The following is a 26,162-nucleotide window of genomic DNA, read 5'->3' as shown; positions in this document are numbered from 1 at the left end:
GTTGCTCACAATTCCTGTCCTCAGTGAGTTTGTGGTCTCTTAGGGAAGCCAAGACATACGCCCACAAAATGCAGGAAGATTGGCTGCAAATACAGTGAGCGCTATAGGGGGTCCGGAAAGCTATCTAAGCGTAATAATTGATGGAAAAATCCCCCTAACCACACGCGCGCGCACACACACACACACACACACACACACACACCACACCACACCATAGGATCATTTAATTACATCATTCTCTGCTGTTGCCTTCCCGGGATCTCCCCCAGGCTGGGACACGCAGGCTCTGCTCAAGCTGAGGTCAAGACGCCAACTCACGGAGACTAAGGAGGCAAGGACCAGAAGCCCACCCAGCCTTAACATCTAGACTGGAGGAGCCCGGGGGTGGGGGGACGGGGGGAGGAAAAGGCAGCCGAGACTGACAGAAACAATAAAACAGGAATAGGAAGTCCCCAACACAGCGAGCGCTCCGCGAGCTCCGGCTGGCCGCCCCCACGGGAGGGGCGTGCGGGCTCAGCGCAGAGACCGGAGACCGCGGCCGCGGGGGCGCCGAGTGAGCTGCGGCGGCAGCGCCCGCGAGCCCGAGGGGAGGGTCGGCGACGCATCCAGTCCCCGCAGCCACCCGCGCGGCGCAGCTCGGCAGCGGGACGCGGCGCCCGGAGCCCCGGCAGCGCCCTCCTCCCTCCCCCCCCCCCCCCCCCCGCGTCGCCCGCCAGCGCGCCAGCGCCCGCTCCGCCCGTGACTTCAGTCGAGCTCCACCCCCGCGTGGCGGCGGCTCGCTCGGTCCGAAGCCGCGCTCGGCACCAGCCCAGCCTGGGCAAGCGGCCGCCACCTGCCCGGCGCCGCCTCCGCCCGCCCCCTCCGCGGCCCAACTTGGATGGAGTTGGGGTCCTGAGCGCCCGCCCCTCCACGGCCCGCCGGCGGAGAGCCCCGCGCCGCCGCCTCCGCTCCGGCCCCCTCTCCGCTGCTCTCAGCTCCCGCGATGGGAAAAGTTGGCGCCGGCGGCGGCTCCCCAGCCGGGCTGAGCGCGCTCCTCGCCGGCGCGGGGCTCTTGGTCCTCTGCGTCCCGGGCGCCTGCGGCGGCGGCTCCTGCTGCCCCCAGCTGCCCCCCGGCTCGGCCCCACGCTGGGCTGCCACCCCGGGGGGCTTCGTTGGCCGGGGACCGCGAGGCAGAGCTGCTGCCACACCCCTACCCCTCCTTGGGCGCCCGCTGTTCGCGGTGGCCCCCGGAGACCGAGCGCTGTCCCTGGAGCGGGCCCCGGGCACCGCGGCGTCCGTGGCGATGGCCCCACGCGCTGGCCGGCGGAGACGGAGTGAAGCGGAACCGGGGAAGGCAGACCGCGGAGAGGGCGCGAGCCGGAGCCCCCGGGGAATGCTAAGGGACGGAGGGCAGCCGGGGCCTGGGACTCTGGAGAGGGACCCGGACAAAGCCACTCGCTTCCGGATGGAGGAGCTGAGGCTGACCAGCACCACGTTCGCGCTGACGGGCGACTCAGCACACAACCAAGCCATGGTCCACTGGTCCGGCCACAACAGCAGCGTGAGTAGACGGGGCCTGAGGGCAAGGGGTGACAAAGGAAAGGGTTAAAGCAGGCTGTGTGATCTGATGGAGAATTTGGAGAAACGGGGTTTCTGCACTTGAGGGATGCTGCAAACTAAAGTCTTCCCTGCCCACCTCCCCTAGGAGTTAATGTCACCCATCAGGAGACCCACGACACCATCAGAGTCCTCTCAAACCCCCTCCCCTCCCCCCCCCAAAGCTTCAATCAGGGCAGGCAGATACCTGTTTCCTGGTCTTATGGGTGTAACAGAGCTGAAGACCCAGGCAAACAGAGGGGGTTAATGCGGAGGTGAATGGGTTAAATTTCCAGGCAGGGTGACATTCTTTTAAGTGACTTTCCCTTTACTTGCTAGACTCAGGGTGAGCACAAGTCAGATCAAGAAGACTTTATTCGTAAGCTTTTTATTTTTCTGCAAAGCTCCTAACCACCCCCCTTCTTCACAAGGGAAGAGATACGTAGTGGAAACTAAGGTGCCCTTAATGTATTCTCTGTTTCTGGGGACCAAGTGGATGCAAGTTTCAGGACAGGAACTCTCTAGCATCTTCTAACAGCACCAGCCAGTGTGTTTTGAGAGCTGGGGCTTTCCAGCCCGTGAATGAGTGTGGTTGTTCTCCCCGCATGATCAGTCCCAGGAAGATCAGATATATCCCAGTGACAACAACCCCCTGTTCTTCCCCATTGCCTGACCTCCTCTAGAGAAGCTCACAAATAAAGACTCAGCCCTCCCTTTAGGAAGGGACCAGGGGGATTGCTGGATTCCAGAAGAGTGACACCAGGGAGAGTGGGTGCAGTCCAGGACCTTTGGCCACGTCAGGGAAGGTTTTCGATTTTTGGAAAAGCCTGCATGTTCTGAATCTGGGGTAGCTATTCCAGCTTAAACTGCACCTGGGAAACTTCAATGAGCTGAAATAGTAAAGAACTAGCTTTGATGGGAAGAACTGAAGATGATTTAAAAGTGTGGAAAGTTCTCTAGGCTGCCATGAAGCAAAAAAGAACACAAAAACCAAGGGTGAGTAAAACGAGAAAAAAAATCAAAGTTTCAGCTTCCATCAGGTTATTGAGATTGTAGCGTTTGTAATATGCACACTCTGTGCAGCCTGGTACCTTTCAAAATGTTTTCAGTTGTGATGTCATTGCGAGAAATCTTCCCAGAAAACTTCCCACTTCAGTGAGTTGTGCTCATTGTCAGCTTTTTAATGAAAGTTGTGAACATTTGAAAACAATAGTCTGTCATTATGGGTTCCTTGAGTATATAGATATAAACTGTATTAAGGCAAATCCTGACAAACAATATTTTGTATTTGTGTCTCTGTCCTGGGAGCACCAGCAAGGTTTTCCCTACAATTCAGCTCTCACGGCTGAGGCCATGGTTTTCTATAGTTCTCAGGAAAGGTTTAATCAAATAATTGAAGCTGAAATTCTTTCCGTTAAAGTTCTGGAGACCCTTGCCCTCATTTCTTACCTTAACTATCACATCTTTCATATCATAACCACTAAAATTCATCCCCCAATTTGAACTTGAATCTTCTTAAACTGATTGAATAACTTTCACACTGCTTTAAATGATTAACTCAAAGCTTCTGGCTTTAAGGGGAGATTTTAAACACATCAAACATATTACATCTTGTTGAATCAAGAAGTGGAGGACATTGGACTCAAAATATTTCTGGCTTTTAATGTAATTCAAGCTGTAAAATATCACTCACCCATTAGACCTCTACTTTAGTTCATCTCTTGAAAGATCTTGGAAAGAGCTGGAAAAGGAGAGTACATCTTTGGCAAATTTTAAACTCCATTTAAGAAATGGCGCCAAGCACTGCCAGCCTTTTTCTTTTTTTCTTTTTTTTTTTTTTTTTTTAATGATGCTTATAAGCACAGTAGGGCTTATGAGGGTCAGGGCTTGGACAGCCAACATGCAGGGAAATCTGAGATAATGTAGGAAATCAAGGTGGTGTACATTAAAGACTTGAGCCCTCAAACCCTGTTGCTAATGAGATTTCTACCCTTTGAAGTTTTTAATTCTGCAAGGAACCCCTCTGCTCCCCATCCATGCCTTTTTACACACAAATTACAGGTTTTTTAGTGTGTGTGTGTGTGTGTGTGTGTGTGTGTGTGTGTGTATATAGAGAGAGAGAGAGCGCAATCGTCTTTATCCAGGTCCCACAAAACAAAGCTGGCCTAGAGTCATAGGAGAGACAAAGTTTAAAAAACAAATGAACAAACAAACAAAAAATAAATAAATGAAGGAAGGCATAAAAAAAACTTTTCTGGGCGACTTTGTCATGTAAAAAGCAGTGTGGAGACTGGGTTCTAATGGTGGTTTATTTGTGGTTTGCTCTTGGCAAGTTGATTGCATGGTGAGTGTGAATTTCCTCAGCCCTAAAATGGGGGCAATGCCAGCTCATTATGTGCCAGGTTACACATGAGCGGGTTGTGACTGTCGAGGACTACACCTGTTTGGAACTCTCAACTCACAGCCCTTCATTTCTCCCCAGAGGAAACAAATACACTAATTTAAACTGGAGGGTGACATTGGGCAGCTCTCATTTTCTTCACGGTTAGGTGTCAGCCCCCCCCCCTTAAGCCCGCCCCCAACCCGCTCAGGGCCACAGGCAATACACATCCTCTGAATCTGTCTGACCTATAGCTAAGAGCCTTTGCTAAGTAGGGTTTCTGATCACAATAACCCCTGCCTTAAAGGTGTAAATGTGTGGTAATTATAGGCTGCCTGTCAAACTTGTGAGGAATTCTGGATGTTTCTCTCGCCTCCTTCCCTTCTTCCTGCCCCCTCGCTGTTGGACTTGTGCAGTTGTGTAAAGACATGACTGTTTTGCCTCATCCGTGGGAGTGATGTGATTCCTCTCCACTGCCGTCTAGCTTGATGGAAAGTGTTGCTGGAGTTGGTGGAACACCTGGGGGGATCTTTTGGCATGAAAGGTGCTGGGGATGAATCATTTGTCATGAGCTTGGTGTCTTAAGCAAGAACATATTGTTCCTACCCTACTCATCCTAGGCATGCTGTGCCCTGATCTAAATTTATACAGTAATCCTTAGTTTGTTAAAATATATATTTGTCTGTATATGTATGTGTGATGAAGCGTGTATTTATTCCTTATTTCCAAGAAATTTCAAAGTGCTACACTTATTAATCCTTATAAAAATCCTTGTTAGGTAATATGTGAATGGCAAGTGTTAATATCTATTTTTCACATTTTAATGCTGGAGTCAACTTGGATATTTCAGCCTAGTGCCTTGTCCTTTTCTCACTGGAAATAGTATTAGAAGGTTTGTTAACAGAGGCTTTCACTTACATTTTGCCATTCTGATACTTTAATGCTGCATTTGTCATAGATCATGATGGTCTGGTTGATTTCCATGTACCTCCTTGAGGCCTTTAGCTGTTCCAGGACTTGACATTTACCACGGAACCTTAGTGAATACACCGAATCCCAACTTGGGTCAGGTTTTGGGTAGATGTCTTCTCTTCCATCACCTCATTTAATTTTCACAGACCTGCTATGAGGAGATATTCTTACTCTCATTACATAGAGAAGAAAAACCGAGGCTCTAGAAAGCTGAATGAATTGCTAAGATGTTACAGAAGGTCAGTGTCAAATAGGGGCTGGAACCCCGAGTAAGCTGACTTCCCAACCTCACAGAATGGCTGGTCTTAAAGACTTTAAGGTAGAACAGAAAAACTCAGGCCTTTCGGAGTCAGAATTTTAAATCATCCTATCTTGGGGTGGATTTCAGATGATGGTGGAGGAAGGCACAGTCCTAGCTGTAAGCTCCATCTGTAGAAAAGCAAGGGCTTTAACAGGTGCCTGTCACATTGCACTCTTTACCTTAAGTAGTGATTTGCTCGTTCTCTTATCCGCCTACCTCTTCGTCTTTAGTGAGACATGGAATCTGCACCTGGTGATTCATTGAGCACGAGGTAACCTGCCATCATTCAGCTCTCAGATCTAGTGTTCTTCAGGAACAGATTCCTTTTCGAAGTTACTTGTAAATCTGATTTATAGAGAGGTTGCACGTAAACACTTGATTTGATTGTACATTTAGACATATTTTTTGGCTTGTTTTTTAAAGTAAAATGATAAAGGGTTTTAGCTCTCTCTAACAAGCCCACATAATTCCTTCTCTGATCGGTGCTTTGTGCTGTTAGTGAACGTTAATGTGGTGTGACACGGGAGGCAGGGGGTTTGGAAGCAGAGAGATTGGAGTTTGAGTGTTAGGTCTCCTGCTTACCACACTTTGCCTTGAACAAGACACTTAAATTCTTTGAACTTCGCCTTCCTCAACTAAAATATGGGGATAGTACAGCTTTTGCAGGCTTTTCTCCTGAACAGTTGATATCATGTATATGAAGTTGCTGATACATAGTAAGTGCTCAACAAATGCTACTTGTTATTTTAGTTTAATAAATAATGCTCCAGTGGTGGATAAGAATGCTGAGTTATAGTCCCGACTGTGTACACAAACTAGATATGTAGTCATAATGTGTCCTATGTGGCCTCAATTTCATCCTCTGTAAAATGATGCAGATAGACTAGAATGCCATGGAAATCTCTTACAGGTTAGAAGTAACTTAATAGTTTGTTCAGCCTGCACGTGTTGTGCACCTACTACATTTAAGTGTACTAGGACACATGAGTGACAAAATGACCTGTACCCTTGACCTGTAAGCAGCAAGCCTTTTGTTCCACATGATTCCTCCTTTTTCCATGGTTAATATGTGTGTCCATTCATAGGAAATCAAAACATTTGAGATACAAGCAGGCATTCATTTCAATGTTGACTTGCAGCAAAATCTAATTTATTATGTTTTTTTTTTTTTGGTGTGTGTCACATCTTCTCATTAAGGAACTTTGTATCTTTGGACAACAAAATTGCTTCATATGAGATTGGGAATTTAGTCTCCCCTAATATATTCAATGGGGTTTTCTAGAGGAAAATGACATAAATGTTGAATCTGGGAACTCTATCCACATCTTTTTATGGAGGGACCCCAGAAACTCCTAGACTAAGGCACAAAACCTGATGGAATTGTTTATTTAATAATTCTTTAATGATTTATCTAAGAGAATAAAAATTGCTCACCTCCAAGGAGAGATTGCCATGTGGCAGCATTGTGCTAAGAAGCTTGCACAAACTGTCGTATTGACTTTTAATTCTACAAATATATATTGAGTCCTAATATTTGTTAGACACTTCTAATACAGATACATGTGCAGCGACGCCCAAAGGTGGCAGTAATTATTCCCTGCCCTCAAGGAGCTTTCTGTCTTGTACTTAAAGAGTTCTCTGAAGAGGTAACAGAAACTGAGAACCCACTGAGGGCAGAGGATGCTATCGGAGTTCAGAAGAGAATCAGACATCTACTGACTAGGGTGGCCTTCAAACTTCCTGGTGGAGCAGGTACTTCAAGTGAACCTTGAAATGTAGAGAAAATTTTTATTAAGAGATGGAGGTTATTACAAGGATATTTTGAACTGAATGGATAGCAAGAGTAAAGGTCAAGAGTAGAGATGTAAATATTCCTGTGTTCCAATAAATTAGCCTACTTTAAATGTAAACTATGTTTAACTGACGTGTTAATCTTAGAAATCATTTTAAAAATATGATTTAAGCCAAGATATGCAAATTGATCTTCTAGTGTCTTTGGGTATATTCCAAGCCCCCCCAAAAGAAAATAAAACCTGTGTGGTCACTGACAGATGCACTCTTTACCTTCGTGAAAGATCCGATTGCTTTTGTTGGCACCTTAGATCTCAGCTGGAGTCATCACTGTTTCATTTTTACATAGACATTTTCCACACACAGTTTTCCGTAAAGGCCTTTGTTTTGTTTAAGTCCTTGGTCAGAAATATCACTGGCCAGGCCGCCCAGAAGGTAAATTAATTTGGCTCCTTGCCAGCTCGTGTTAAGTCCCTCAACATACGTAAAATATTTGTTCTGTCTTTGTGGATATCTCAATTACCATTCTATATCTCTGGCTAGAAAGGGTGGAGAATGCATCTGTGTGTCCTAGGGAGGAAACAAGCCAAATGGTGTCAGTGCAGTGGCTAACAGGGATGGCAGGGAACAAGTGTGGCACATGGAAGGTGGAGCCGGGCTCCGTGGAGGTGGAGTGGTTACTCTGGAGGGGCATGCACACTCTGTTCTGTGGGGTGGATCGAGTAGTCAGATGGTTGGCAAGAAACAAAGTGGAACCTTACTGTGCAAAGTTCATAAGGAAAGAACAGAGCCTCTTCTAAACTGTAAGTAGAGAGAAAAAGGACATGAATGTTCTGTAGGAAATCCTACATGAAATTTTCCCTGTGTATAAGAGATACTGTGTCTGTTTCTATAGCCCTCCTGAATGTTGTTACAGCACTTTAGATCCCTTATAGCCATTTCCTTTGCAAAATGCCTCAGCTTTCAAAGATTGGAACATTTCTTTCCTTACCTCAGTTGGTTTTCTCCCCATGGGCCTATGAGATAAGAAAGACAAATATCATCTACATTTCTCAGGTAGGGAAATGAAGGCACTGCTATTAAGCAGGTCAGTTAGTGGAAGAAGAGAGTCAACAGTGTTTTGCCATGCCATGTGACTGATTCTTGGCTTGGCCCCCTGCTGGCTTTCCACAGGCAAGAGTTAGAACACAGCTACATCCTAGCCCCTTGGTTTATCTGAGGCCTATGCACCTGTGTCCATAATGTTTTCCACTGTGGGAAGAAGTGTGGGTGTTGGCCATGGAGATCCTGAGTTCTGTGCTCAGCTATTCAAGTGATTTGTCCTGGGCTTCAGAGCAGGTGGCCTCATCAGAAGGCTCATGGCATTGTTTAAACCTTTAAAAGGGGACCTTAAAGACAGATGATGGGGCTTTCTGCAAGCAAGGTCTCTGGCAAAAACCCATTCTCCATATTCCACTGCTAATGGACTTGAGAGGTAAGATTACTTACAACTGGGCTAGTTGCAGAAGGAGCTTGAGGGAGAAGAGGGGCATACCCACTTCTTCCTCTCTTTAATTGGCTGATACAGATTAAATGTGGTTTAAAATAATAGTGTGATCTCAGTCAAGGGAACCTAACGTGTCAACATTTGGGAGCAGCGGTAGTCAAATTGAAGGGTGCCTGTTGATACTGATTGGGTTTATTGGCTCAAAGATTATAACAGAGTTCTCAGCTATTGCCTTCACTGCTTATTCTGACTTTTGGGGCATGGGTGGGGGAATGGAGCAAAGGGGAGTTCACTGAACACTAGGGATAGCTCTCTATAGCCAGATAAGATATATTGATTATAACAGAAACCCCTCTTGACAATCATATAAATAACCACCAAATTTGTGAGAAGCTTCCCTGAAAGAACTTTCTAGAGCATCACACTGTTTAACTTCATCTTCCCACCACCGTAATACGAATGAGGTATTATTGTCCTCATTCTAGAGTTGTGGAAGTCAGGGCCTAAAGAACTTGCTTGGGCAAGGTCACCCAGTTAGAAGGTGGCACAGCTGGAATTGGAATTTTGTCTTTTCTGGCTCCAAAGCATTTTCCATTTGATCGCGTTGACTCTCTGTAAGGGTTTAGTTCTGAGTTTCTTTAGCAAGAACTTCACAAGTCAGTGCAGAGGGATGGTAGGGGAACTTTTGGCATGAGGACCCCACCTCAGGGTTTTTCCCTATCATATTATCCTGATCAGGGCACCAACCTGATATATTTTACTTAGTAATAAGCTGCTTCATGACAGAGCTCAATCAAAACCTCAAGGGCCATCCGTCCCCTTGAGTGGCTCTCCTGGGGTTATTAAAACGTGTCTTCTTGTTATTCTGGGAGGATGTGTGGGATGTGCTGTTTGGCTTCTCCCTGCTGGCTAATGAACCTTGAGTGAAAGTATGGACAACGTGTACACTTTTTAAAGAAACTGCTAATAAAAATCATGCTATCAGAAGCTACCAACTAATCATGTTGTGCCCTGAAGCCAATGGATTGATGCCTTTAGTCATCTTTCCCTAACCAGAGTAGCAGAGGCTATTGAGACACCGAATTGTGGACCATAGATCCTTCTGCATCAGGGTCTTTGGGGGAGGGGAGGGGAGTTAAAAGTAATAGGCCTTCCCCTTGTCTTAGCACTTCCCAAAATACACTCTTGATAAGAATCATTGGGGAGAAAGGGCTATTTTAGGCATGGTTGTCACCTGCTTAGAAATCTATCTGTATCCATGTTTACCCTGACGTAGGTTTTGCCGAGTTGATGGGGGAATTCTAAACTGGGCAGCTGTGGGCACCTCGGGCAGCATTTCTTAAAGAGCTTGCCCTCATGGGACCTGCTTTTACATCTGTTGATGGGGACTAGGAATCTTTATGTTTTACAGACTCCCTTAGGAAGTCTATAAAGCTTGAAAATCATTTTCCTAAAATTCATGTGTGAGTTTTGGGGTCTATGAACCCCTTCCATTGTCTGTACAACCTTGTGTCAATATGCTTCACTTTTCCCTGTGGTGAGCTGGAGCCCACGGCTTTTTTATCAGCTTCTCCACAGAAACTGTGTGGGACCTGGTACAAGGTGCCTTAGGAGAATGAGAGACAGTTACGTGGGACAGTGCAGATTCCCCAGGAAGAAGATGATGCTTTTTTGCCAGATGGTGATGTTTTTTTATCGCTGAATATATCCTAGGCAGTTATCTTTCCTGGATGTCCAGATGACCACGGGCAAACCATGTCTTCAGTGGCTGAAAGAGTACATTATTTTAATTAGAACACAATGTTTAGTTATGGGTTTGAGTTCCCACTCCGCTGTGTGCTAGATCCGTGAACTTTATAATTCTGTGCCTTCATTTCCTTAGCTGTAAAATGGAAACGATAACGCTGTATTTTTTATATGGTTTCTTACCGATTAAAGGAGACACTAGATACAAAAGTGCTGAAAGTGGCATCTGGCAGATAGCAACCAATCATTGAAGGTTAGCTATTATCATCATTATTGGTGTTATCACTATTTTGTTAGTATTAGTACTAGTATTACTAATGCTCAAGTATGACCTACTAAATGGTGTTTTTAATATGTTGCTCATGATAATACTCTTGTTTCTGCAGTTATGTTTTTCTGTTTCAGCTACATTTTCTTGTAATGAGTCCAAGACCCTGTCTTATGCTTTAGTCATCCTTCTCAATGTCTCCAGCTATTTGCACATAATAGTTGTAATAAGTGTCTGGACGTGATTTCCAGTGTGTGTGTGTGTGTGTGTGTGTGTGTGTGTGTGTGTGTGTGTGTTGATGTGGGGGCTTCCACACCAACAAGCAAAACTCTGACAACAGGTGGGTGTCCTACAATTCAACTCAGCTTCGGCACTGTACCCAGAGGCAGCACCTCAGAGTCCACCAGTGAAGAGCTCAGTCCAACAGGACTGCCACCCCCTCCCAACTTCAGATGCCATTCACAGCCCAGGGTGTCGCCTGTGCTTTTGACCAACTAGCTGTAAATTAGAAGTTCCAATGAATCTCTCCTTGGGTTTGATTAATTTGCTAGAAAAGCTTATAGAACTCAAGAGAAACATTTTACTTACTAAATTTCCAGTTTATTACAAAAGGATATAACTCAGGAATAGCCATATGGAAGAGATGCATTGAGCAAGATTTGGGGAAAAGGCAGAGCTTCTGTGTTCTCTCTGAGCATGCTGCTCTCCCTGAATCTCAACATGTTTACCAACCTAGAATCTCTTGAAACCCTATCCTATTGGGTTTTATGGAGGCTCTATTCCATAGGCACAATTGATTAAATCATTGGCCAGCAGTTCAGCCTCTAGCCCCTCTCCCTTCCTCAGAGGTTAGGGACTGGGACTAAAAGATCGCAACCTTCCAATCAGGTGGATGGTTCTCCTGGCAACCAGCTCCCATCCTTAGGTGTGGTCCCACAGTCATCTCATTAACATAAAAAAGGACACCTTTATCTCTCTCATCACATAGGAAATTCTAAGAGTCTTTGGAATTTGGTGCCAATGATGAAATGAAGATCAAATATACATTTATTATAAATCACAATATTGCAAATTGCTCAGTAAATATTTGCTGTTTTTGGGATAGAAAAATTTTCCTCTACCCTTCAGAGTTCTTGTCTAAGAATTAAATTGACATGAGATAGAATGACAGGAGAAAATCATATTTTATTCTTACATGTAGGGAATCCACATAAATATGAAATTCCAAAGACGGTAAAGCAGAATGGGATATATACATCATTCTGAACTAAAGAGAAAGGGGTATGGGTCTGAGACTTGGGGTGGGGGAGGACAATTTACAGGAAGATAAAGAAGATCAAATATTTAGTAAAGGAAATATTTTCTGAACCACGTAGAAACAATAGGATGCAGAGAGGAATTTTAACAAATGCTTTGCTAGGTTCCTCCCTGTCTTTCACACTTAGTTCGTATTACAGTGTAGTTGTCTATGGTGATAGCACCCTTCCTGAAACAGGTCCTCCATCCAGATTCTTTTTGGCAGTTAGGGGGAAGGTCAAAGATTTTTCCCAAGTCTTTTGGACTTTGATTATTTTCAGCTTGAAATCTGCACACAAAGTCATACGTTTTGGGACCAGCCACCCTTAGTAACTATACTATTTTGTTTGCTTGTTCCTTGGGGAAAATGGCTTTTCACTTAATCCATGATCTTGTTTACGAGTGTTGTAGAATATTCAGCCACAAAAAGATTGCTTATGTAAATATATATACATATATATACATGTATATACACGTATATACATATACATATATATATATATATATATATATATATATATGTATATAATTGGGAAACCACCCACAAAATACCAGAAAGGGAAAAATAGATTGAAAAATAGTACAAATATAAGACACATGAAGTCCGTGGGGTTTTTTGTCTATGCATTTCCCTCATATATCTCAAGCCTCTAGAAATATACCTGAACATGGAAGGGCTCAATAACTTCAAAATTTTATTGTATGCTATAAAATACCATTACAAAAGAGGAAAGGTATGATTCAAAACATTTCCTGTGATTATAATGAATGTTGGCTTTATAGGTAATGTTTTTTGTTTGTCCATAGTTATGCTGTTGTTTCTCAATAAATATACATTGCTTGAGTTACTTTTAAAAGTTACTTGAAAAATGAAAAACATAAGAGTGAGCAAAGGAGATTTTGAACTTGGCCTCATTAGAACTGAATTCCAGGCAACTGAACTAAACAAAGAGCCCACGTTCAAGTTGCCTGATTTGCTTCCAATCGCTATTGTTGGGAGAGAGCGAGTGCCCAGGGTTTTTGCAAAGCAGAAAGATCACTCTGTGTCTCTCTTCCGGTGAGCAGCAGCAGGGGCCGGGGGTCTTTTGTTTACCTTCCCCTTTGCTGATCCCAGAAAGAGAGATCTAAGACCATTTCACCAAACTGACAACCCCTTCCAGAAATTGTAGTAGCTTCAGTTCCCATTAAAAGAACATGCATTCCATTTTGAATCTTTGTCTCTGTCTTGAGCTTAGTCTCCATCTCTAAATCATATATGTACACATGAGCGCATACATAGTAAATGTGTGCATCCCATATGCTCACAACTGCTTAAACACTGATGTACTACACTTAAGTCTCTACTCTCAAAAGTGGAATATTAGATATTGCTGTAAAGATGCTTACTGATTGTGAGAGCTGAATGGAAGAACATCTCCAGAGCAAAGAAAAAGAAACCGAAGAGAGAGACAGTGGAAGCTGAGAGATAGAAAGAATAAGAGAGAGAGAGAGAGAGAGAGAGAGAGAAAGACAGAGACAGCAGAGGTGGACCAAGAAAGAGGAGGATAAAGAGAAGGTGAGGCAAGAGACAGACCAGAGACAGAGAAAAGCAGATGGAGAGACAAAGAATTGTAACAGAGACATGGAAGCGTGGAGTAAATCACAGAAAGAAAGTGAGAGATGAAATAGGAAACATACCAGTGAGTGGAGAGAACTCACTGTCAGCTCATCAAGAATGCAGAACAGAACTGAGTCCTAGTCTCATGGTACCCTTGTCCTTTGGCAACAGCACTTCCCTGGCCTTTGCTCTGGGGGGTCCATACCCAGCCCTGTCATGTTGCCAGCAGACGCAGCCAATCTTACGTGTGTGGTAGCTCTGAGAACCACTCGTGTTGGTTGGCTGGGTGTGGGGTGGAAGGGGTGTGTGTAGTATTTATGCACTTTTAAGCATGTCTTAAGAGTGCTTTCTTGTGGGAGATGGAACTGATGGTCTGGATGGTAGAAAGGCAACTTGTAACCTTTCCTTTTATACCAGTATGTGCTGTTTTGAATTTTTAACAGGGGCATGCATTCCTTTAATAATAAAAATACTAAAACATGTTTTAAGTGGTTGTTGTGTCAGCGCTGTGCTGAGTCTGAGAATACAGAGCTGAATAAGACCTGCCCTTTGCCCTTGAGGGCGCATATTCTGGTGGAAGTAGACAGACACATAAACAGATAAATTGCAATTTAGTATGATAAGTGCATAATAGCTGTAATAGAGCTTTGTGCAAAGTGCTATGGGAGCAAAGATGAGTGGGGAACAACTAATTCTTTCTGAGAGTGGGAAGCAAGGCTTTAAAGGGAGGTGACATTTAAGCTGGTCTTTACACAACATGAGGAGTTTTGCAGACAGAATAGGCCACTCCTAACTCTTTTAAACTCCCCAAATCTTAGGTCTTGGATTCATTTTAGATTGCTAGTGTGGTCAACAAGCTGTGACAGGAATGGCACTGTCTTTCTCCATCATGTCAGTGTCCAAGTTATTTGGAACCTAGGCTCATGGTATGTTTAAATATCAGATTAGACTCCCCAGTTTAAAATGTCTGTTAAGTGCTTGGCCTCACCCTGACCAAAGGAACTTGATTTAACAAAAGAGGAAAGTTTTTCTCCTGAATCTTTGCGTACCCACGTATGCTTGTACACAAATGTGTACAGATGCATACATACATACACACACAGATTCAAGGTATTTCTGTCTTTTCTATTCACAGAATTTGGTTAAGCAATGATGGAATTTTTTCAAGGTTTTTGTATATATTTCTGCTTTTAAAGAGTTAAAAGTTGGTGTTCATGTCATTCTCTTGGACATGCCTCCCAAATCAATATGGGGAACTGGGTGCATTAGGATGAGTTGGATGATCACCACTTAAGATTGCAGTATGACTCAAGGCAGTAAGAGAAGGCCACAGAGTGGCCAGAGATACAGGAAACGTGTGCACTCAGAACTGGATCACGAGCCCATGATCAATTGAGGAGATGTTTCCATAGCCTTCGAGTTCCACCATCTCTGTGCACTGAATTTTCAGTCACACTGAGCTTTGAGATGATGTTACAAGGTCCAGATCTGGCTTTGGAGTTTTGTGACTTAGGAATCTTGACCCAGCTTTTGTGCTACTGTAGTAGATTCAATGACTCAGGAATTTCATCCTTTTCAGGCAGAAATGACTTGAGAATGAGCTTTTTAGCTATGCATAAATATACTCTGAGACATATAAATGACCATCCTCAAAGAATAAGATGAACTCTACCCTGGTCTGAATGCAACCTTGCCCACCCCCTACCCTCAGATTCATATGTTGATATGTAACCCCAAAGTGATGGCGGTAGGAGGTGGGGCCTTTGGGAGGCAAATAGGTCGTAAGGATGGAACCCCAATGAATGGAGATTAGTGCCTTAATAAAAGTGATCTAAGAAACTCCCTTACCCTTTCTACCTTGTGAGGACACAGCAAGAAGATGCCATTTGTGGAACCTGGAAGTGGACCCTCACCAGAAACTGGATTTTATGGTGTTTGGATCCTAAACTCCCTGGACTCCAGAGCTGTGGGAAAGAAATGTCTGCTGTTCATAAGCCATCAGTCTATGGTATTTTTTTTTTGTAGCATCCTGAATGGACTAAGACAAGTTCTCTGCCAATTACCTAAGGCTCATTTCCTATATTAGACTCTCCTTGATATTCATTTAAGTTAGATTAAAATCTTAGGGAAAGGAAAAGGAAAAATCGTATTTGCTTTAAAAGCTCATCAAGTATGGAAGTGCCCAAGTGCCTCTCACTCAACCTAAATGTAGGTCTTGAAAATATCTGTAAAGAAGCAACGGTTATATTACCATTTTAGGGAGAGGCATTAGTTTATCTTTCTTTTGCATGTGGGATTTGAGGTAGTTTATTTAAGGCAGGGGTTAGCCAACTATGACCTGTGTACCAAATTGGCCAGCATTTGTTTGTATATGACCCACAAAAATGTTTTTACATTTTTATTATTTTTTGTATGTTTTTACATTTTTAAGTGGCTAAGAGAAATAAAAATAATGATGGGTCATGACACCTGAAAATTATTTGATATAAAATTTTATTGGAACACAACCATCCTCATTCATTTATGTATTTTTGATGGCTGCTTTGGGGCAAAAATGACAAAGTTGTGTAGTTGTGACAGATTGTATAGCTCATATTGTCTAAAGTATTTATCCTCTTACCCTTTTTGAGAAAGGTTTGCCATTGTTTGATTTAGGAGATTGGAAAGAATATAAGCAGTGAGGCACAATGAAAATACCAAAGTTGTTACCTGCATACTAACTTGAAGATTGTCCTTTGACCCTCTCTTTCCTGCCTCAAAGGCGAACATACTCTTAGCCACTGCAAATTCTCACTGCCAATGCAGACCTTTCGTTCTCTGTTCCTGTCCCTTTGCTCATTCTACTTCCTCTGCTTAGAAACTTAATCATCCATGAAAAAGAGAAAGAAAGAAAGTTAATCAGCTTTCTTTCTGCCCAGTTAAGTCCATTTCATTCTTTAAGTCATTGCTTGGCTATCATCTCCTTTCTGAGAGTTTCCACAATACTTCCAAGAAGTATTGAGATACCTGCATCTTATAAGAAGAGATCTTATGTGCCAAGTTACTCTCTTTATGCCTCTCTCCAAGCACTGTCTTAGATTCTAGTCAATGTGACAAGACTCCATTCTATTCATTTTTTATTCTTGTAGTTGGTCCACAGGAGGTACTTGATAAGTGTACATTAAAATATCAGAACACTAAAGCAGTATAGGATCATTTCATTGGCCTTCTTTGATAAAGAAGGTTACTGGTCAGCATTGAGACACTGTAATGATAGGCTGTCTGGATATTTTTCACTGTCCTGATTCAACAAATATAAACTGTCTGGATTGCCTCATGCAAATAGTTCGAATAAAGTGACCCAAAATTATACAGAAAGACAGAGAAAGACATAGAAACAGATAGAGGGGGGGTGGGTGGGAGGGAGGGAGAGACTGAGAGGGAAAACATAAATTCAAATCAAATAAATCAAGTTGTGTTGGAGTTACAGCATCCTTATATCATGAAGGGTAAGGATGTGTCTTAATGAAGTCTGATGTTCTAGCTGCCAAGATGTGCTGATGGCTGGTAGGGGCTAGCATTGCCTCGGGCCTGAGGGAGAAAATAACTTCATGCTCCTAATTTAAGGAGCTGGATTGAGAACCAGCCCCCATGATACAGTAGTCTCAGCAAAGCCAGAGCATTTGAGAAATGGTGAAGACATATTGCATTGTGAGAGATAAAATTGCATTTGTGATAATGGACTGAACCAAGACCACCATGACAATGAGAAAAGAATTATGGACTAAATGGACATTTTTTTTCAGGTACATTTACCTGAAAGGGTACCTTGAAAGTTGGTGGATTTCCCAAGTGAGTTTGGACAGAGTGGGAATTCAATTAAAGGTGGGTAAGGACTCCTACGTATCGAGATCTTAGACAATAGTTGATAAAATAATAGTCAACACTTACGAGGGGTTTGCAGTGTGCCAGGTACTATTCTTGGTAATACACGTGTCAGCTATAGAAAGTAGGCATTGTCATTATCCTCGTTTTAGAATTAAGAAACTGAAAAACGGGAGGGTAAATAACCCACCCAAGGTCACTAGGATAGCAAAAGGTAGAATTTGGATTTTAATCCAGATAGTTATGGTCTAAAAAGCTCAGTTCTTTGACATTATATTCATGGCATCCATTCATGACATTTGGAACACTAGAACATTTCATCTTTTTGGTAAATTCAACTTGTTCATGTAGTAAATCGTTATTAAGTGCCTAATACACATCAGGCATATGCCAGACACTGGGAATTTGCTTGTGATTAAACCAGCAGAGTTTTGACCCTCTAGGAGCTTAGAGATTGGTGGTCCATCCATGTAGTCTCTGTGGAGAGATTATGATCCAAGACTCCTTTTCAGAACTCCCAAAGCTTACGCATTCCTCAGGAGTTAATTGAAAAAAAATATCGAGGAAAACATTTTTTAAACATTGACAGGCAACAGGTAGAGTTCTGGTTGTCATGGTTAAAATAATACACTCACAGAAATCTTTGTCTAAAGGGATATAAACACTTAGGGGTTCTCTTTGTCACGGGCTTTGACAAATTAGTGTATAAATGAAGGACATTTATAATACACATCTCTGCTTCTGCCTTTATATCTAAATAATCAGCCATACCTCTACATAGAGCTGGACAGTGTTTCATTCAGTGTCTCTGCTTTGTTTTCCAACTTTGCAGCCAATTCTATTATGTAGGTAGATTAAAAAAAACCATACGGCTGATTTTCTATGAAAACAAAAATGCTTGCCCCTGCTATATGATTAAGCAAAGATTTTCTCTATAGATGGAGAAAAATTATAAAACTATTTCAAATGCAGCTATAGCACTTAGTTAAAAGTAGAGCTAAAGTGACATTTATTTAACAAATAATTTGGGATTCTTTCTTACAGCAATTCCTTTTCTTATGTGGAAATGATCCTTTCTATTTAAGAAGGAGTCCTTGATTTCTTTCTCTAAATCAGGGGCCATTTAAACTAGATTGTGTTGTATGCAACTGCTATATTTCAACCTAACACCTAAGTCGCCTTAATTCAATCAGGACACATTTGAACGGTCTGACCTTGATTTATTATTAAAACTACCCTATAGCTAACTTTTTTGTGTGTCTTTAATGGACTTCCTTATTTTTAGGCCTGCTTGCATTTTATTTATGCTAAATTGCTTGCAAAATCCTGAGTTTCTAATTAAGACCTATTCTCTTTCTTTGTTAAAACACTTGGTGTGGGCTACTTAATTTTCCTGCACAGTGATTTTGTGTTGGACAGTGTATCTTAAAATGCAATATTTCGACTGCAATTGAGACAGAAAACCAGGATAGTAAATGGGTTTTGCATCCTTTAGACAAGACCATTTCTGCAATGTGCCCGTCTGGGATGACTGACAAAATCTTTCCTTCCCCTAAGTTGCTAGTTTCTGGCCTCTCTCCAGTCTCCTCATTTACTTCTGTAGGTGATTTAATTCAGCAACTTTCACTTCACTATTCCTGGTAGTTTAAATATCTTGTGCCATCCAGAAATGCCTAATGTGTTTGCCCAAGATTTTCCTACCAAACAATCTGCTTTATTCATTGCTTGCCCATGTTTTAACACCACCTCCCACCCACATTGGTGTTTATCACATTGTTTTGGGATGGATATGAGCAGAGAAATCAGAATGCTTTCATACCTCCCCCTTATCCACGGGAAGATAGAGACTATCACCGCCTGGCTGAAGAGGGAGGTAGATTAAATAACACCATGCACCCTGATAACTTAATTCTTTAAAAGAAGCACTACAGAGAGTCGTGGCATATTGAAATAACCATTTCTTTTTGTTTTGCTCTTTTTCAAAGAGGTGGTGTGGTTATTCGTTACACATATATCCTTATAATCATGTACAGAATGTGGGCAAGAGACTGAATGCAAAAAGCCTTTGTCCCTTTTGTGAGGCTATTGTTTCTCAAAAATTGTGACCACACCTACACACAACACTATGCTGAAGGGTGAGAGGAATGTGGAGGAACTCAGCAGGGGGAGCTGTTCTCTGTGAGGCAGTGCTGAACCTAGCTCTTGACGTAGGCTTCAGCCACTCACTGCTGAGTGCCCACCTAGGCAAGGCCGAGGGCTCTTATTTGTTTGGCAGGGACAAGTTAGCTGTAGGATTATGCTCTCTTTAAACTCAGACAGTGTTCCACATGGGTATATCCCTTTATATGATGAGATAGGGTCAACATGTGCCTAGCTCTGTAGCCTACCATTCTGATTCTCAGGAATATCATTGGTGGTCAGTAAAGACTTACTAAGAGGAAGAGAGTGTGGTAGTTGAAAACATGGACTGTGTTGCCTCCTGGTTTTGTTTTATATGTACTAATTCTTTGCCTTTTTTTGTAGCATCAGAGAAACCCTACCATATGCTTAATTTTCTGATATGGCTGAGAATACAGAAGTAGTCCTCCTCTGAAGTGGCTGGCCCTCTATGGGGGAGATAAATGGTTAAAATTCTTTCGGTATGTGCAATACACAGGTATTTACAGAGAAGAATCTAGACAGAAGGGGGTGGGTGAGGTGATGACATCAGCAAAGACTTCCAAGAAGAGGTAACATATCATGTCTCTGGTAAATAAAAAGGATAAATAGGAATTTTCAGCTGAAGCAGTGAAGAAAATATGCTCCTCATGGAAGGACTGGTACATGTGGCAAGTCAGAGGCACGAGAGGGAACAGCCCATGAATGGAAGGGAGGGCCACTAGCACTGTGTGGGAGGCTGGGGAAGGAGATAAGGCTAGAGAAGCAAATTGTCGTCATAACCTGAAGGGCCTTGCAAACCAAACTGGAGAATTTGGGCTTTGTTCTGAATGTATTTGGGAGTGACGTGATCAGAATTTAAGTTTGGAAGAATAAATACGGTGACAATGAATTGGATGGACAAAACATTGGAAAAAGAGGGGCTGGTTAGAAAGTGACTTATAGAATTCATTTGTCCATTGAGCCCATTTGTGAGGCATAGTATGCGCAGCTGAGTGCCTGACTGTGCCCTGTGATTTTCACACGTCCTCTTTAAGATAACACTGCAGAGGGCAGGGCCAATGCACACAGCGTGTCACAAAATGTGTGTGATCAGTTAGTGATATCTTTTGTTATATACTTAAGTCTTCACCTTTGGAAACATACATTGCCTCAGCATTGGCAGAAACTAGCTAGAAGGAGGCCTGTGGTAGGATTCAGAATGTCCAGGTGTGGCCCTAGTTCCATCACAAATTTTTGGGGTACCTAACATGAGTCATTTTAGTTTTGGGGGCTTATTTTCTCTTTTGCCAAATGGAAATGCCAGACTGGACAATAGCAAAGGTCTTGTCCATTTTATGGACCTATAAATGTTATCCTACCTATGATCTAGTAATAAGAAGGATTTGAAGTGGTATTTAGGAAGAGCTGGGAGAGAAGCCACATTTGAAACTGGAATTTACACTGAATCACTAATGATTGCGAGGACTTTGTAGGGATAGACAGTATGGATTGGAACCATGCTCAAACATTTTAATATAGATCACTACACAAATGATGTATAAATATATGCTATGGATGAATCTGCTAAACATATAGGAGGTGTTTAATAAATATTCAAATTAATTTTAAGTAGCTTTAACTAACAGATGACACCTGTTTTCCTCTTGTCCCCATGCCTAATGCAGTGCCCTTCTCACAGTAGTGCTTGAGAAATGTCAGTTAATCAAGACAGTTTAAAATGCCTTCTTCTTTCTGAGCATGGTTAGATGTATTTATATAGGAATAGTACAATGGTTTCAGCTGCTTCTTGCAGTGCTGGTTCTCTATGCCACAAAATTCAAGCTTCCCACACAATCTCCAGTAGGATTCGTGAAAGCAATCCCCAATGGGAGCTCTCCTACAACCCGTATTGCCTGGACTCACATTTTAATATCTTTCTTCCTCCCAAACCTCTGCTGCATTTGAACAGCACAGGAAAATGGAGAATGCCCCTGGGAGGCAGCAAATGAGAGGGCTACCCCAGGATCCATTTTTCCAAAACTGAACAGGAAAGCTTTGGAAGACTAAAGCAGGAGAGGATAATATAAGGTGCCCTATCTCTTTCCCTCCACCATCTTTTCCATCTCCTTAGAATCAAGGAGCTTTATTTAAGTGTGTTAAGTTAGCAAGAACTGTGTTGCAAGTCAGCGGAGGGGCGGTGGGGGGGGGGGAGAATGGGGCTATTTTTTAAGAAGGTGAACGCTGGTATTTTTTATCATGCTGTGTTCAGTGAATTCAATGGAATGGTGTTGAGGACCGAAAATGACACTGCTACCTCAGCATAGCTCCCTGAGTGCAGGACCCACCACTGGGGACTGTACTGGGGAAGCTCCTATGTTCAGCATGAAGCCAGGCATCTGGGGAGTTGTGATCAAAGGCAAAAAAACTCCTCTTTGCTACAGCCAGCCTCTAAAATAGACCCAATTAATCCCCTTAACTAGGAGCCCAAGGGATTCCTCGGCCCAATGCCCGTTACCACTCCATGCTACCTAAGACTTCTGCATGCACACAGACAAGAAACAGTAATAATAACTTTGCATCATATGATGAAGAGCTAGGGGCAATTTTGAGTTAATGATCAGAGCACTGCCCCAAAGCCAGTCTGCATTACATAATTACCACCTTCTAGAAGAGCAGTCCAATAATCCCTGTTGAACACACCACATACTTTCTCAGTTTGTTCTGGCTTGGAGAATTGAAACAATGATAACAGTTGGCTCAGGGAGGAAATGTTGAAGTTTATGTTTTTACCTAGAGGAGACAGTAATATTTTTAATTTGTCCTAATGTTGAATAATGTGTGTGTGCCCCTCCCCTCCATGATGTCCATCTCTGGAAAACTGGCCAAGATGAAAGTTTGACCAAAAGATGCTCAGTACAGATTCTTAGGAGCTGAATTTGAGTGCACGTGGGGATTTTGCTGGACACTTCCATTCCTTGCTTTTCCACCAGTCTGATTTTGGTAATTGAGTGTTGTTAAATGTTGGGTCCCTCATGAAGAGGAAAGATCTCTGAGATCATTTCTTCTGATGCCCTCACTTTACAGATAAGATATCTCAGGGCTGTGGAAACTGAACTATATATACTGTGAAGGACTTCAGAGTGGATGCTTTTGTTTTTTCAAAGGACTCAAAACACTAGTAGTCTATATGTAGGATAAAGACTAAGTTTGGATTCTTGGTTCTGCCATTTCCTAGTTGGGCAACGTTGGGTAGGTCATTTAATTTGTCTAAGAGAGTTTCTTAACCCACAAAATGAAACTAATATTGCATGCACCTAAAAGGATTTACTTGAGTCTCGCAAGAGGTCATGTGCGTAAAGACTTTTACACAATGCCAGTCCAAACTAAGTACAATATATGTTAGCTGCTGGGACATTGAAAGACCCTTGGAGAGGTTGTAACTATAGATGTCTTGAAAACGGTTTGTTGCAGGAATACGTATATATGTGCATATATATTTTTTCTCGATCACAAAGGTTGAAGATACAGCAGACTTTTCTAACGGAAGAATTTTCTATTAAAAGCAGTTGTAGCATGGATTTCACTTAAAAAGCAACATTATAGGCATTCACTGAGAATATTCAGAGTGTTAGCTCCATCTGCGACAACACGGCCCAACAAGAACAAATGTGTGTTCACTTATTTGAAAACTCAACACGTAAAAGTCAACCACAAAGAAGCAAACCACAGGAATGATAGTGTGAAATCATCACTGACAGTAAAACTGCATGTCGTGAAATTAGAAGTTTGAATGTTCATAGCTTTTAACCTAGCACATTTAAAAACCTATATTATTTATGTATTTATTGAGATAAAATTGGTATATGATATTATACTAGTTTCAGGTATACAACATAATAGTTTGGTACTTGCATATACTACTTACAGAGTGTAACTACAAGAAGTCGGATGGCCATTTGTTGAATAAAATTGTCTCCCTTTAACCTTTTTGCCCAGCTCCAAACCCCCTTCCATTGCGATAATCACCAATCTGTTTTCTGAATCTCCAAATTTTGTTTTGTTTTTTATTTTAGATTCCACAAATAAGTGAAACCTTAGATATTTGTCTTTATCTGACTTATTGCACTTAACATGATACCCTCAAGGTCCATCCATGTTGTCATAAATGACAAGCGTTCTTTCTTTATTTCTGGCCAAAAAATATTCCTGTGTGTGTGTGTGTGTGTGTGTGTGTGTGTGTGTGTGTGTGTGTACGTGTGTGTGTGTGTGTGTGTGCGTGCCCATGTGTTTGCGTATGTATCACAGTTTCCTTATCCATTCATCCGGTCTTGGGCACTAGGTTTGTTTCCATATATTGGCTATTGTAAATAATGGTGCAGTTAACATAGGGTTGTATATATCTTTTCAAATTAGCATTTTTGTTTTATTCAGATAAATATTCACAAGTGGAATAACTGAATCATATGGTAGTTCTACTTTTAAATGTTTAAGGAAGTTCCATACTATTTTCCATAGTGTAACCCATTTACATTCCTGCCAATAGTATACAAGGGTTCCCTTTTCTCTACAACCTCTTGCAATAGTGCTTGTTATCACTTGTCTTTTTGATTATAAGCCATTATGACAGGTATGAAGTAATATCTTATTGTGGTTTTGATTTGCATTTCCTTGATGATGAGTGATGTTGAACATCTTGTCATGTGTCTGTTGGCCATCTCTATGTTTTCTTTGGAAAAGTGTGTATTTGGATCCCTGCCCATTTTTGACTGCATGGGTTTCTGTTGTTATTGAGTTGTTTGAGTTATTTATATATCTTGGATATTTGCCCCTTTACAGATACCTGATTTCCAAGTGTCTTCTCCTATTCAGAAAGTTGCCCTTTTAATTTTGTTGATGATTTTCTTCAATGTGCAGAAGCTTTTTAAGTTGATGTGGTCCATAGTGTTTATTTTGGAGTCTGCTAAAAAAAAAAACCATGTATTACAAAGTTATAGTAATTAAAACATCATAGTACTGACATAAAAACAAACACATAGATGAATGGAACAGAATGCAGAGCTCAGAAATAAACTCACAGGAATGTGGTCAATTAATTTATCACAATCTTCAATAAATGGTTTGGGAAAACTGGACAGCCTTGTAGAAAAGAGTGAAAGTGTCCTGCTATGTGGTTTACAAAATCGAGTCAAAATGGATTGAAGACTTGAATGTAAGACCAGAAACCATAAAACTCTTAGAAGAAAACATAGGTGGTAAGCTTCTTAACATAGCATACTTTTAAAGTCTTCTTTGAAAACCTGTGTTGCTGGAATCCACATGTGTGAGAGAATTGTGAGGGTAGCAAATGTAGCTTCACAGATTTCATGAGGAAATTTGGTTGCCGAAGTTTGAGATAGTACGTGTTCAGATAAACACAGCCATAGGCTTATTCTCTTTTCAGATGTCAGGCAAGTGAAAATTGTGGATGACTATGAGATCAAGACTGAGTTTGTTTTACTGCCGGATTGATTTGAAGGCTGCCTCAGCATTATCTTTGTTTATATCCTGGAGTGGAATGCAGTGGTTCAGAGAATCCACAGGCCCATAAACATCGGTTTGCGTCTTGGGTCCACTTTTTGCCAGCCAGGTGACCTTGAACAGATCACTTAAGCAATTTAGACCTCAGTTTCTTCATAAAAAGGGGCTGATAATGGCGACCCCACGGAAGTGTTGTGAGAGACAAATGGGAGAACATACGTAAAGCACTTTGTGCTTGGTTAGCTGTGTGGAGGTTCTGAATACCTACCAGTTATAATTTTTAGCTTTATTTCTGGGCTATTATTATTATGTTTTGGTGACTCCATGTTTCTCAGAAAGGACTGTGATATCACTGGAAATAGTTTTTAAAAAGTCCTGCTGAAGGACTAATGCACATGGATTGGTTACGTTTTGTCTTCTGGAGCGTGGCTTACATCATCATGGCAGTCATGTGGCAATGGAACAGCCTTGTGCATACAGGCTTGGCGAACTCCTAAATCTTGGTGTATATATGTAAGGCCTGACTGTACCTTAAAGGATCTACTTTCCATTTTCCTCCTCTATCTTTCCTTTTCTCTTTCTCTCCCTCTCTCCTCCTAGTTCTCTCCTTTGTGTCCCCTAGGATTTACTAGGAGTTCACTGCTAAATCACCAACTGATTTCAAGGGCAGACTGTGGTGTCCTTAATTTATTTGGAAAGATTTTAGAAAGATAAATGATAATGGAAACTATATTTTGTTTTGGTTCCCCCTCCAAACACCCCCAGAGTTTCCAAATAAGCTCATCTTACATCAATAAGGCTAAAACTAAGAGTACACTTCTGCTTGGTTTCTGATTTTCAAAATTATGTTTGTGTGTGTCTTTCCAGAAGCAGCAACTTAAATGTCCTCCTTTTTACCTGCAATGTCTTTTAAAGAAAGAAAGAATATCCAGATGATTTAAGCAAATGAGAATTTAATTCATAAGATTTAATCTTATTTCTGTGCTTAGATTCATAGCTTTAATCTGTAAACAAGCACATCATTAGGGAGATAGGTAATTACACAAATTAGATTGGAGAAACTTTGCCAGGGGAGATGGATTTTGTTTACCCTCATGTGTTTGGCACCAAAGGAATTTCTGTCTCACACAAAGCTACATCTTGTACGGCTTGAGAAAAGGAAATGAACGGAAAGTCTAGAGAAGGAATACTTTTGGCTCTAGAACTAAATCTTAACAGCATTGAACTCTC

General features: G+C 41.9%; 1 protein-coding gene across 6 annotated transcripts in view; it reads left to right on the top strand.

The window, feature by feature from the left end:
• Window positions 1–795: 795 nt before the first annotated feature.
• The window catches only part of SORCS1 (sortilin related VPS10 domain containing receptor 1), a 547,844-nt gene continuing 522,477 nt past the window's right edge, over window positions 796–26,162 (top strand). For all 6 annotated transcript variants that reach the window (XM_045438838.1, XM_045438836.1, XM_045438837.1 and 3 more), the window contains exon 1: window positions 796–1,540. In XM_045438838.1, the coding sequence (XP_045294794.1) occupies window positions 983–1,540 (558 nt within the window). In that variant the 5' untranslated portion in view covers window positions 796–982. The remainder of the gene's footprint in view (window positions 1,541–26,162) is intronic.

This window comes from Leopardus geoffroyi, chromosome D2 (genome assembly GCF_018350155.1).
Source record: "Leopardus geoffroyi isolate Oge1 chromosome D2, O.geoffroyi_Oge1_pat1.0, whole genome shotgun sequence".
NCBI lineage: Eukaryota > Metazoa > Chordata > Mammalia > Carnivora > Felidae > Leopardus > Leopardus geoffroyi.
The sequence above is the reverse complement of the archived record's forward strand: the minus strand, read 5'-3'. Positions and strand labels throughout refer to the sequence as shown.